The sequence below is a fragment of the Schistocerca nitens genome, chromosome 4 (assembly GCF_023898315.1).
Source record: "Schistocerca nitens isolate TAMUIC-IGC-003100 chromosome 4, iqSchNite1.1, whole genome shotgun sequence".
Lineage (NCBI taxonomy): Eukaryota > Metazoa > Arthropoda > Insecta > Orthoptera > Acrididae > Schistocerca > Schistocerca nitens.
The window spans coordinates 343,320,284-343,333,037 of NC_064617.1; the positions used below are offsets into that span (position 1 = coordinate 343,320,284).

The window sequence follows — 12,754 nt, forward strand, 5'->3', positions numbered from 1 at the left end:
ACTTTGTCGTTTACGTGGAATCGTCGCCCTTTCAACGTTCGTTGATCATTTTCTGGATGCATTGTGGGTTTTAGGAGGGACATCAAAGTCCTGTGTTGTTGCCCATGCAGTTTTTCTGCTGGTTACTGTGCCTTGTGCAGAGTAGCTCTATATTGTGACAGAAAAATTAATAAGGAAGTCTCTTTGTTGTACTGTTGCACCAACTTTGTCATGTGTGCCTTGAACGTTCGTACTAATCGTTCGGTGAGTCCATTAGCCTCAGGGTGAAATGGTGCCGTCCTGTAATGTGCAATTCTGTTCATCTGACAGAATGACTGGAATTCTTGAACGTAAATTGTGTGCCGTTATCGGTCACTATGGTTTGAGGCAATCCTTCAATTGAAAAGATCTTTGACAGCACTTGAATTGTTTTCGCTGAAGAAGTTGTACGCATTTGTAGTACAAAAGGGAATTTGGAAAATGCATCAAGGACAATTAACCAAGAAGTTCCAAGAAAAGGACCTGCATAGTCAATATGCAATCTTGACCAAGGTTCTGTTGCCTGTGGCCACGGAAAATATTGTCTTGGCGGAGCTGATTGATGCGTCTGACATAATTTACAGTTAGAAAGCATTGTTTCAATATCTTTATCAATGTTCTTCCAGTAGCAATGTTCTCTGGCCATGCGTTTCGTGCGTACTATGCCCCAATAACATTGGTGTAGCATTGTTAGCACTGAGAGCTTTGGGTATAACTACTCTTGTTTTTCCCGTTTCACTGTGAACTAATATGATGCCTTTGTGCACTGTGAGAGCATGTCTCATGTTCCAATAAGATTTCACTTCTGGCTGAGCTAACATGTTCTTATCGGTTGGCCATTCTGTAAGAATATACTGCTTTATCTTTGATAACACTGGATCTTTGAGCACTAACTTAGCTATTAAGGTGGCATTGACGGGGAAATTTTTCATGACGTCCTCACTGATTACATCTATCTGAAAACATGCGTCCTCTGATTTGTCAAAATGTTCATCTTGACCCGCCGGTAGACGTGAAAGTACATCGATGTTGGCATGTTTTGCCGTCGATCTATATAAGATCTCGTAGTTGTAAGTAGACAGTAGCAATGCCCAATGTCGTAAATGCTGTGCTGTCTTAGTGGATACACTATTATGTGGTCCGAATATTGTCACCAATGGCTTATGGTCTGTGAGCAGAATAAATTTTCGTCTGTATATGTAGTCATGAAACCTCTTCACTGTAAAGATAATTGCGAGTTCCTCTTTTTCTACTTGGCTATAGTTTCGTTGACTTGAGTTTAATGTTTTCGACGTGTATGCAATCAGTTGTTCAATTCCTTGATGTTTATGGGACATGACTGCACCGATCCTGTAATCTGACGAGTCCGCTGCAATAGTGATCAACTTTTGTGGGTCATATGTTGTAAGACATTTTGCGTCAATAAACTTTGTTTCAGTTTCGTCGAATGCGTGCTGGCATTCTTTGGATCAATTCCACGTGACTCCTTTGCGAAGCAATCTGTTCAACAGTTCGAAAATTTCAGCTGCTTTCGGTATGAATTTCTGGTAATAATTAATTTGGCCTAATAAAGCTCTTAGTTGCTTCAAGTCTTTCGGAGCTGTCAATTTCTGTATGGCTTCTATATGCTGTGGTGTCAGACTGATTCCATTATTTGACAATATATGTCCTAAATACTGAATTTTCTTGACAAAAAAATACATTTGTCCTTGTTGCACCTGAGATTGGCCTTTCTGACAACCTTGAACAGTTCTTCCAGGTTATCTAGTAAATCTCGTGGAAATTTTCCCGAGACGATTATGTCATCAAGATAGTTAACTGCGTTAGGACAGTTTCTAATTGATTGTTCCAAGTAACGTTGAAAGAGGATTGGTGCGGTAGCGATACCAAATGGTAAGCACTTGTATCTGTACAATCCAAATGGAGTATTTATGACCATAAACTTTTGTGTATCTTTGTCTAAAGGGATCTGCAGATATGCTTCCTTTAAATCCAGTTTGGCGAAATACACACCCCCTGATAATTTATACATCAGTTCTTCTGGTTTCGGAATCGGGTATGTATCTATAATGCACTGTGAATTGACAGTATTCTTGAAATCTCCACAAATACGTAATGATCCATTTGGCTTTTCTATGACAACGATTGGTGTTGCCCAGGCGCTACATGTGACTGGTTCGATAATACCATTGCCTTCTAAATGGTCAAGTCTTTCATTGCGTAAGGGACAGTTCTAGCTTTACAAAACTTCAGCACTGCATTCGGTGTCAGCGTAATGTGTGCCTGGTAGGCCGTTACACTGCCTGTCGCGCAGGAAAAAATATCGTCGTACTTCTGCAACACAGTTTGTTATTTTCCTTTCAGAACTTCATGTGTGACCTTTTTTTGCTTCATGGATTGTGAAGCCTAATTCGTTAAAGAGATCCAGACTCAGCAAGTTTGATGCCTTATGGGTGTTAACTACTGCTAAAGTAGCTGACTTGGTAAACTGTTTGTAAGTTACATCCGTCGTCAGTGCACCTTTGACTGGAATTTGTTCATTACTGTAGCTGTACAGCGAGCTTTCATAATGTTGCAATTTAGGAGAACCTAGTCGTTTATGCGTGTGCAGATTTATGATAGAGATCGACAATCCTGTGTCAATCTGGAATTTGATAAGTATTTTGTTCACCAGTAATGTGACATACAAAGACTTGTTCCTGTTTTGTACAATAGCATTAACTTTGTGTTTAACTTTTGAAACCTGAATATAGTCTTGCCTATTCATATCATCACATGCATTGGAGGTATACTTCTTAAAATTAAGCACTTTCTTATTGCTAAACTTATTTCTAGACTGTACACTTTTCTTATTACACACTTCTGATCTGTGCCCTTTACGTTTGCAAAAGTCACAATGTGTGTTACGATAGTAACAATTGTCTCTGTGATGATTGATTTCACATTTACGACATGATTTCAACTTTAGTCTTTTAGTTTGGGTGTGTGACCTGTTCTCAGTTCGCGTGAGCCTAGCCTTGCTGTCCTGTTTACGGCCTTGGGTACGCGGACCGCGTTGCCCCGTTTCGCATGCCTGTGTCGCGAACACGTCACAGCCGTCGTCTTGTGCCACACTCACAGAAGCTTGGCTTTGTTCATGTGCTCGAATGATTGGTAAACAATCTTGCAAGGATGCATTGATTAAACTAAGGAGCTCTTTCCTTAATTTCTCATCTGGTGAATGCATTATGAGCATATCACATATTAAAGAATCTGCATAGGACTTTTTACACTTTTCGTTTTCACAAATAAAATTGCAGTTCGTAGTTAATCCTTCCAACTGTGTAATCCATTCCGTGTATATCTGCTGTGCCTTTTTCTTGCATAAGTAAAATTTATGCCTTGCAGTAGCGACATGCGTTTGCTTGTCGAAGTATTTTTCGAGCAAGTCTTTAATAGCTGGGAATGACAAATTTGTTGGTTCACAAGTCGGACTCAGTTTTAAGAGAAGGTTGTAGATAGCTGCGCCGCAATTCGCCAAAAAATAAGATCTTTTTTCTACATCACCTGATATCTGGTGTGTGAGGAAGTGCTGTTCCAGGCGTACTGCATATTCCGGCCACGCTTCTTCCTTGCTGTTGTAAACTGCGAAAGGTGGTGGCGGAAATTTAATTTGTAGCGGAGACACTACAGCAGGCTGCAACTCCAAATGTTCCACTCTTGTAAGCAACGCCTGTTGCGTCTGTTGTATTTGTGCCATGAGATTAACGATCTGCGCTGTGAGGTCCATGGTTATCTGAAAATTCCAGGTGCGACTAGGTTACTGTAATAATGATATTTTAGCTGCAAGAGAGCAGGTTAGCAGTCAAGTATGTATCTTCCAGAAGTCCACTGTAATCTATTTTATTTCAGGCTTACATGTGGTCATCTGTAATTGTGCTGAAATCATCTGTTTCCTTAGTACCTCGTCGCCAATGTGGTGTGCGTACTGTAAGACCTTCGGTACACACACCATCAGATTATTTGACTTGTCGCTCTAACAAAGTAGGTGAGTGTCAGCAATATGTCTCATGGTCTTATCGTGGCGTGTTTATCTTCTGCCGTTAGGTCAGACGATAGAAATGCCACTTGCACACTTAGAGTAGCGGATTGACGGTGACCAACTTTAAACAGAACTTGATTAATTTTCACACACATTTATTAAAATAATAAAAAGCATAGGCATTACGTATCTTGATTTTGGATGCTGTTTACAATTGACAATCTGAAGTTCCTTTGGTCTTGGTACGTTAATCTTATTCTCACATATCTCTGATACTTGACAAAGTGTCTATACATTTCTCTTCATGGCTATGTACAGGAATATGATAATCTTATTAGGTGCAGACTGAAACTTGACTATAGACTGGTACAGACAAATGCAGACTAACGCAGACTGGTGCTGACAAATGCAGACGGACTAATCGGAGGTCTGTACACTCGTTATAATACCTCGCGCGTTCAGGTATCACTGCACGAGTGTGATCCGCGAGGAGAAAAGGTTCTACGTTATCAGCAATCTCATTGGCTGCATTACATATTAATACACGGATTGGCGGAAGCAGAATTTGGTCCGTCTTTATGGCAGCGCCATCTCGTAGTGCGAAGACGGATGAGCGCTGCGCCTGCGCTGGTGTGCTTAGTAGCTGGGCGCGCTCTAGTGGGAAAGTTGTGTATGCACTCACTACGCGGAACTATGTGCACAACAATCTCACATATCTTTCAGATCCAGTAAAAAATATTTTTTCAATTAACTTTTGTCTCAATTTTTCTGTTATTAGATACTTGTCATTATTGTAAAATTCATAGACTGTCCATCTGACAATGTCTTTATCAAAGTTGTTTAATTTGACAAAGAGCTGTGTTTTTTAGTATTTATTGGGAGAATCAAACATTTGGGATTTTCCTTCATGATACATGTGCTGAATAACTCTTAAATCAATGCCACAAGCTGCAGCACCAACAGCTTGTATGTTATCAAGGTTTTTCCTTACCATGTTTTTTCTAAAGATATCACTGCATTTCTTAGGTATTTAGTTATGTATTCCATAGATCATATAAACAATTATTTTATCAAATTGATGTGTAATGAGGCAGTTTATACAATATGTATGACTGATTGGCATTAACGATAATAAACACATTATTATTTTGGTCCTAATAATGCAGCTACATTTAAAAACAAGTTTTTTTTCATTTTTACTGACTACTACTTTTTAAGTAGAAATTAGTCAATGGAACAGGAGGAGTTGTCCAGAAGAAATGATTTTAAGTTAGGTTTAAAACTTGCATTGCTACCTGTCTGAGATTTTGTATTATGTGGCAAATGATTAAAGATTTTTGCTGCTGCATATGGAACTTCTTTCTGAGCCAGTGACATCTTTGAAAAAAAGAGGTGAGAAAAGTCATTTTCCATCTAGTGCTGTAGGTATGGACAACAAATATGATGGATTTCATTGCTGAATATAAGTACTGTGACAGTGGAGTTAAAATGTCTAGCTCTTCAAAGAGGTACCTACATGACATCTGTGGGTGAGCACTATGTATTATTTTACTGCTTGCTTTTGTGCAATCAATACTTTGATTCTAAGTGATGAATTACCCCAGGAAATGATTCCAAAAGACATTACTGAGTGGAAATAAAATACGTCAAGAGGTTGATTCATTTGTTTCCAAGATTAGCAATTATACAAAAAGGAAAAGTAGCTAAACTTTTATTTTTTTGAGAATCTCAATAGATTCCTCTGGTCTACGTTTTCATGAATATGTATGCCCAAAAATTTGGATCATTCTACTCCATTTACTGACCCCTGTTCATGCACTACATCAATTGTAGGTATGACTCTGTTTGTGTTACAAGACGAATATAGGGTGTTTTTTCAAAATTTAGGGAGAGTCCACTTTCTGAAAACCTTGTTTAATTCTTTGGAAAATATCATTTACCATCCCTTCTGTTGCTTTCTTTCTAACGGGATTTATTATAATTCTAGTATTGCCTGCAGAACGTACCAATTCTGCTTGTTGAATGTTAAGTGGAGGGTCATTCATACATACACTCCTGGAAATTGAAATAAGAACACCGTGAATTCATTGTCCCAGGAAGGGGAAACTTTATTGACACATTCCTGGGGTCAGATACATCACATGATCACACTGACAGAACCACAGGCACATAGACACAGGCAACAGAGCATGCACAATGTCGGCACTAGTACAGTGTATATCCACCTTTCGCAGCAATGCAGGCTGCTATTCTCCCATGGAGACGATCTTAGAGATGCTGGATGTAGTCCTGTGGAACGGCTTGCCATGCCATTTCCACCTGGCGCCTCAGTTGGACCAGCGTTCGTGCCGGACGTGCAGACCGCGTGAGACGACGCTTCATCCAGTCCCAAACATGCTCAATGGGGGACAGATCCGGAGATCTTGCTGGCCAGGGTAGTTGACTTACACCTTCTAGAGCACGTTGGGTGGCACGGGATACATGCGGACGTGCATTGTCCTGTTGGAACAGCAAGTTCCCTTGCCGTTCTAGGAATGGTAGAACGATGGGTTCGATGACGGTTTGGATGTACCGTGCACTATTCAGTGTCCCCTCGACGATCACCAGTGGTGTACGGCCAGTGTAGGAGATCGCTCCCCACACCATGATGCCGGGTGTTGGCCCTGTGTGCCTCGGTCGTATGCAGTCCTGATTGTGGCGCTCACCTGCACGGCGCCAAACACGCATACGACCATCATTGGCACCAAGGCAGAAGCGACTCTCATCGCTGAAGACGACACGTCTCCATTCGTCCCTCCATTCACGCCTGTCGTGACACCACTGGAGGCGGGCTGCACGATGTTGGGGCGTGAGCGGAAGACGGCCTAACGGTGTGCGGGACCGTAGCCCAGCTTCACGGAGACGGTTGCAAATGGTCCTCGCCGATACCCCAGGAGCAACAGTGTCCCTAATTTGCTGGGAAGTGGCGGTGCGGTCCCCTACGGCACTGCGTAGGATCCTACGGTCTTGGCGTGCATCCGTGCGTCGCTGCGGTCCGGTCCCAGGTCGACGGGCACGTGCACCTTCCGCCGACCACTGGCGACAACATCGATGTACTGTGGAGACCTCACGCCCCACGTGTTGAGCAATTCGGCGGTACGTCCACCCGGCCTCCCGCATGCCCACTATACGCCCTCGCTCAAAGTCCGTCAACTGCACATACGGTTCACGTCCACGCTGTCGCGGCATGCTACCAGTGTTAAAGACTGCGATGGAGCTCCGTACGCCACGGCAAACTGGCTGACACTGACGGCGGCGGTGCACAAATGCTGCGCAGCTAGCGCCATTCGACGGCCAACACCGCGGTTACTGGTGTGTCCGCTGTGCCGTGCGTGTGATCATTGCTTGTACAGCCCTCTCGCAGTGTCCGTAGCAAGTATGGTGGGTCTGACACACCGGTGTCAATGTGTTCTTTTTTCCATTTCCAGGAGTGTATACGAAATAAGAGTGGACCCAAAATTGAACCCAGAGGAACGTCCTTAGCATTTTCTCCTCAGTTTTTAAAATTTTCTATCCTTCCCACTTTGTTTTAATTATTCAGCACAGTCTTTTGCATTCTGTTTGTTAAGTATGATTCAAACCATGTGTTTGTAAAGCCATCTGTAAAATTTGAATTTTTCTAAGAGAGTAACATGATAAATGCATTGGGGAAAAAAGCAGCTGGTGATATTGTGTTATTTAAGGCTTTTACTATTTGATGAGTGAGTTATAAATAGCACTCCCAGTTGAGCAACCCTTCTGGAATCCATACTGTGACATGCGAAGTTAATTATTTCCATGTAAGTGTGACACTGCTCTTGAGTACTTTTTCAAATATTTTGGAAAATATGTCAGTATGGAAGTGGGGTGATAACTCCCTTTGAAAAAGTTATTGATTGGTTTTCTGCAAATGGGCTTGCTGTGAACTTTGGGGGGGGGGGGGGGGGGGGGAATTCATATTTTGGATCATCTAAAGCAACTAGGTTCGGTAACTATTGCAATCAGAATAATTGCTAATTTTTAGGATATGGACATCAGCAAGCTAACATACTTTTCATATTTTCACTCGCTGATGTCATATGGAATAATATTTTGGGCTAACTCAACACTTTGGACAAAAAGTATACACTGCTCAACAGAAAGTGGTTAGAATAATGTGTGAGGCTCATAGTCGCACATCTTGTAGGTATATGTTTATAAGGTTAGGAATTCTTACAACAGCCTCACAGTACATTTAGTCAGTAATGAAATTTGTTCTTAACAACATGGACCAGTTTAAAAACAACAGTGACATTCATGATTATAATACCAGAAGAATGAAAGACTTACACTATCCCCTATGTAATCTATCTATTCTATCTTTGACACAGAAAGGGGTAAAATATGCTGCTGTAAAACTTTTTGATAAATTACCAGATGAAATAAAAGTCTGACATACAGCAGTAATACTTCCAAAAATAAATGGAAATGATATCCCCTTGACAACTCCTTCTATACCATAGATGGATTCTTGAATAGGAATAAATAAATCTATAAGTATAAATATATGAACTTTGTGCCATTTAAGGGAATGGGGTATGCAATAAAAATTTTAAGCTTTTTTTATAAAAAAGAAAAAGAAGAAAAAGAAAAATCTCGATTCATATGTCATTTCTTATGCACTTGACACATTCCACAGCACAACAGTTTCTGTGAGATTGATCAATGGAACATGTAACCAACAAACTTCACTTCACCATCCACTGTTGTTTCTGCTGATTCCTTGCGTTTTTTTGCATGTTTTGCTCCTACTGCTGGGTCTATTGCTTCTACATTTTTTGAGGTGTTTTCGTCATTCCTGGCAGGTCTGATGATGGCATTGTGACTATGGGTTTGGTTTTGAAGTTAGTTTGGTGTTTTTTTAATTCCTTGATTATCATGTTCACCAGATATCTTTACCCAAGTCATTCATGTGTATCCATGTTGTGTGTGGAATCTGCATCCTATATTACTCACATCAACACATTTCTAAAATATGTGTAGATATTAGCAAACTGATTATTGGCACTTTGACACACGACTTCCTCACATATCATGGCGGTGTGGAATTTTCATAATTACGACAACTTTATGTGTGAGATTTTTCAGACATTGTTTAAGATTGCACATAGCAATCACCACTTCATTTTTGTACAAGTTGCTAGAACCTCCCATAAGTACGACAAAGTCTTTATCGTGTAGATTTTTTACTGCTGTAGATGCAATCATTTTTTTATCTTCCCCAAATGAGGCTCCTGGTTACACTATACCACAAGAATATGTATTAGATTTTTCTTTTAATTTATTTGCAAGACCATGACAATGGCTGCTTGAAAGCATGAACAGTTCGCTGTTATAGTTTACAATCTGGAAGTAATTTTGTGTCATTTCACTAACTGCTTCAGCACAACTTTGGGTCGGCAGATCTGCATTGTCCACATTTATGCTTGGTTTCTTATTTGTCAGCGTCAGTAAATTTTCTTCTGCTTTATTCACATTGTCCTTTTCCTCTTCAACTTGTTGACGAGAACTGCATAGGCCTGCACTTTCACAATCATTGGTAGAAATAACTTGAATTGAGTTTTCAGATACTAAGCTTATGTTACTTTCACAGTTTTTTTGATTTAGCACTTTTTTCTTGCTGCTATTGCACATCACATTTGTCCACTTTCCTGTAACTGTCGTACTTTCATGTGGAAGTTTCAGTATGTTCAGTTCACTTTATTTGAGCTGTAATCTCACAATATCTGTTTTTAAAGTGCTGATAATAAACTGCAAACTAGTTAAGCATTCATTCAGTTTGTTAATGTCATCCCCACAGTTTTCACAGCAAAATTGACTTTTTTTTTGGGAAGACACATTTAACTTTTACACTTGCAGCCATCTTGTAAAGATCAACTAAGATCAATACCTTAACGCATCCTTGTACAATTATGCTGTATGCTAATCTTGATGGTAAATTGGCTGGGAAGTTATTTATTATGCTGCAAAAAGTTGGATGTGATCTGCCCTCTACAATTCTTTCTCATGTGTGTGATCTTGCAAGAGCAGTAAGCAAGAATGGGAAAATGGTCATAAGAGAACTACAACTATGGTGTGAGCACTGCTTTGGCCAACAGCTGGTCAAAATAACTTGCTTCTGCTTGATTCCTGGTCTGCATATAAAAATCATACTCCTTTAAAGGAAAGTATCCCTCCTGAAAAGTGTGTTACTTTGCAGTTCATACCACCTGGAACCACTGGATAAATTCAGTCTCTGGATTTTTTTTTAATATAAAACAAATTATTGCAGTATATGCAGCTAACCTAAAGGATAGCTAGTTTCACAATAAGCTCCATGACAGATTGTTTCATGATTCTATATGCTTTCTTTAAGAGTGCATACCTAGCTGAATGTCCTGCATGATTTGTAAGTCCTAAGGAGCTTGTCTTCAGTCTTGATGGTGTGAACCTTTGTGATCACTGTGGGTGCCACTTTTCAGTATTCATGGTGCAAGTCAATGGTTTGTTTTGAATATTTCTTGAATGTTGATGTTGTCCATTTTGTGAAATGTAGTACATACATCCTGTACAAAACTGATGTCTGCATCTTCTGGATACTCATTTTCTGCTGCCTTTCTGATATGCTGATGAGTCATTAGCAGCTGATATTTTTCCTGTCATAATTGTTAACACAACACTTTCTAATGAGTCTTACTAAATATTGAACTTCTGACTTCTCACTCAAGAGGTTCCTTGTTAATAATTCTAAGAAAATGTCATCTACTCTAGGGGACTTACATATTTTTCCTCTTGATTATAATTTATATAGCTTATAATGTAAATGCATGACACATGTTACTGTAAAATCATTATGTAGCTTTATATCTGTAATTCTTTTAAAATGAGAAGATTAACAAATGTGTTAAAAGTAAAGTACCTTTTATACTTGCAGGCGGGGGATCCTGAAGAATTGGGTGCAATAGCAGATTTATTTTTGAAGAAAAGATCATCTCCTTTGTTGATAGGTTCTATCAAATCAAATATGGGCCATACAGAAGCAGCTTCAGGAATATGTTCTGTAATCAAATCACTATTAGTTCTAGAAAATAATGAAATTCCTCCCAACCTGCATTACAAAAATCCAAACTCTAAAGTGCCAGCTCTTTTAGATGGAAGACTGAAGGTGAGTCAATTTTGTTGAATCTCATGTCGTAGGATCAACACAATAATGACTGTTATGTAGCTGATAAGTTATATGAGCATATTAGCAAAAGTTTAGAAGTCTATTATGCAGCAGCATGCATGAGATGGCTCTCGATCTCAAGATATGGAAGCAGAACTCCTATCTTGAGAGCTGGAAGTATGTAAAATGAGGAATAGGTGTAAACAAGTGTCAAAGGCTGTTAAGAGCAGTGCAACTTACTCACATCTCATGATCAGGGAACAGAGCAAATTGTGGGAGAAATGGGATTTTTAAGGCAAAGTTGCTGAATTGTCTTTTTGCCAGATCCAGAATGGGGTAGGTTCAGTTTCATTGACAGCCAATTCAACATCTCTCTATTTGTAGCTGCATGATTTCTTTATTTTTGTATTGATATCAGAAACTTAGAATGTGGAGTCTCATTACATTATATGCCTGATGCTTTCTTAATTTTGTGGTGATATATTCTTCCTTTTGCAATATTGTTCTCCTTCAGTTCTATTCTTTCATCTGTGTAGCTAGTGAGGAAGTGTTTGCTGATTTACAATGCTTGAGAAGACAGTGCCATCACCTTTATACAGCTAGCTCCCAGCTAAATAAAAATTACAAATTTTGCTATTTTATTGTAATATTTGTGTATGTAGTGTCTTTATTTGCACAGTAATTGGTTTATTGATAGGTGGTTTCTGTTTTAGGTGGTCACTGAGCGACTTAAATGGCATGGTAACTTCATTGCTGTTAATTCCTTTGGATTGGGTGGATCAAATTCACATATAATTCTGAGAAGACCACAATCAACCCAGAGAAAAGATTCTTTCATATATCCTCTAACTAAAGTAATCTGTGTATCTGGACGCAGTCAAGTGGCTGTGAAAACCCTGCTGACTAAAGTACAGTTGCCCAATTACTTTTGTTTGCCTGTAACCATATTATGATATTCTGTGTATGATTTTAGCTATATTGGAGTCCAAAACCTTAATATAATTTAGAAAAGTGAAAGTGTAAAAAGTGAACAATCAGTGTAAATGGAAGTGAAGACAACCTCATAAAACAAAATTTTGCCATATTTTGAAGAATGATTCAAAACTAATTAAAACATGTTTTTTAGTTACACAGTGTCTCAATAATGTGTACATTTTTGTTGCGAACAGAAGGTAATCTCCTGGTGATGTTTACAATGCAGTGCCACAAGGACTCCACTTGGCTCCTATTTTGTAGGGGTGAATCCATGGATACACTGTTGCAGACCACTCAGAGTAACAGTGAATGTATTATTAAATGCCATTTCAAACCTTTTCTCAGGGTTCTGATATGCAGTAACTATTGATCAAAGGCCAGTATATGGTCGGCATATAAGCATTATATGGTAATTGCTCCACAAAATGAATCACTATCAGGCTCTGATGGCTTGGTAAAATCCTACAATATCTGCAAAGCTTACAATTATGCTAGGAGTTGCAGTTTGTTTTACAAAATTTGTGTTGGTAACCATTTAC

General features: G+C 39.4%; 1 protein-coding gene across 1 annotated transcript in view; it reads left to right on the forward strand.

Moving 5' to 3' along the window:
- LOC126252298 (fatty acid synthase-like) overlaps window positions 1-12,754 on the forward strand; it is a 199,155-nt gene that overhangs the window by 73,815 nt on the left and 112,586 nt on the right. Inside the window, exons 5-6 of the mRNA XM_049953180.1 lie at window positions 11,010-11,240; window positions 11,954-12,148. Coding sequence (XP_049809137.1) covers window positions 11,010-11,240; window positions 11,954-12,148 — 426 coding nt within the window. The remainder of the gene's footprint in view (window positions 1-11,009; window positions 11,241-11,953; window positions 12,149-12,754) is intronic.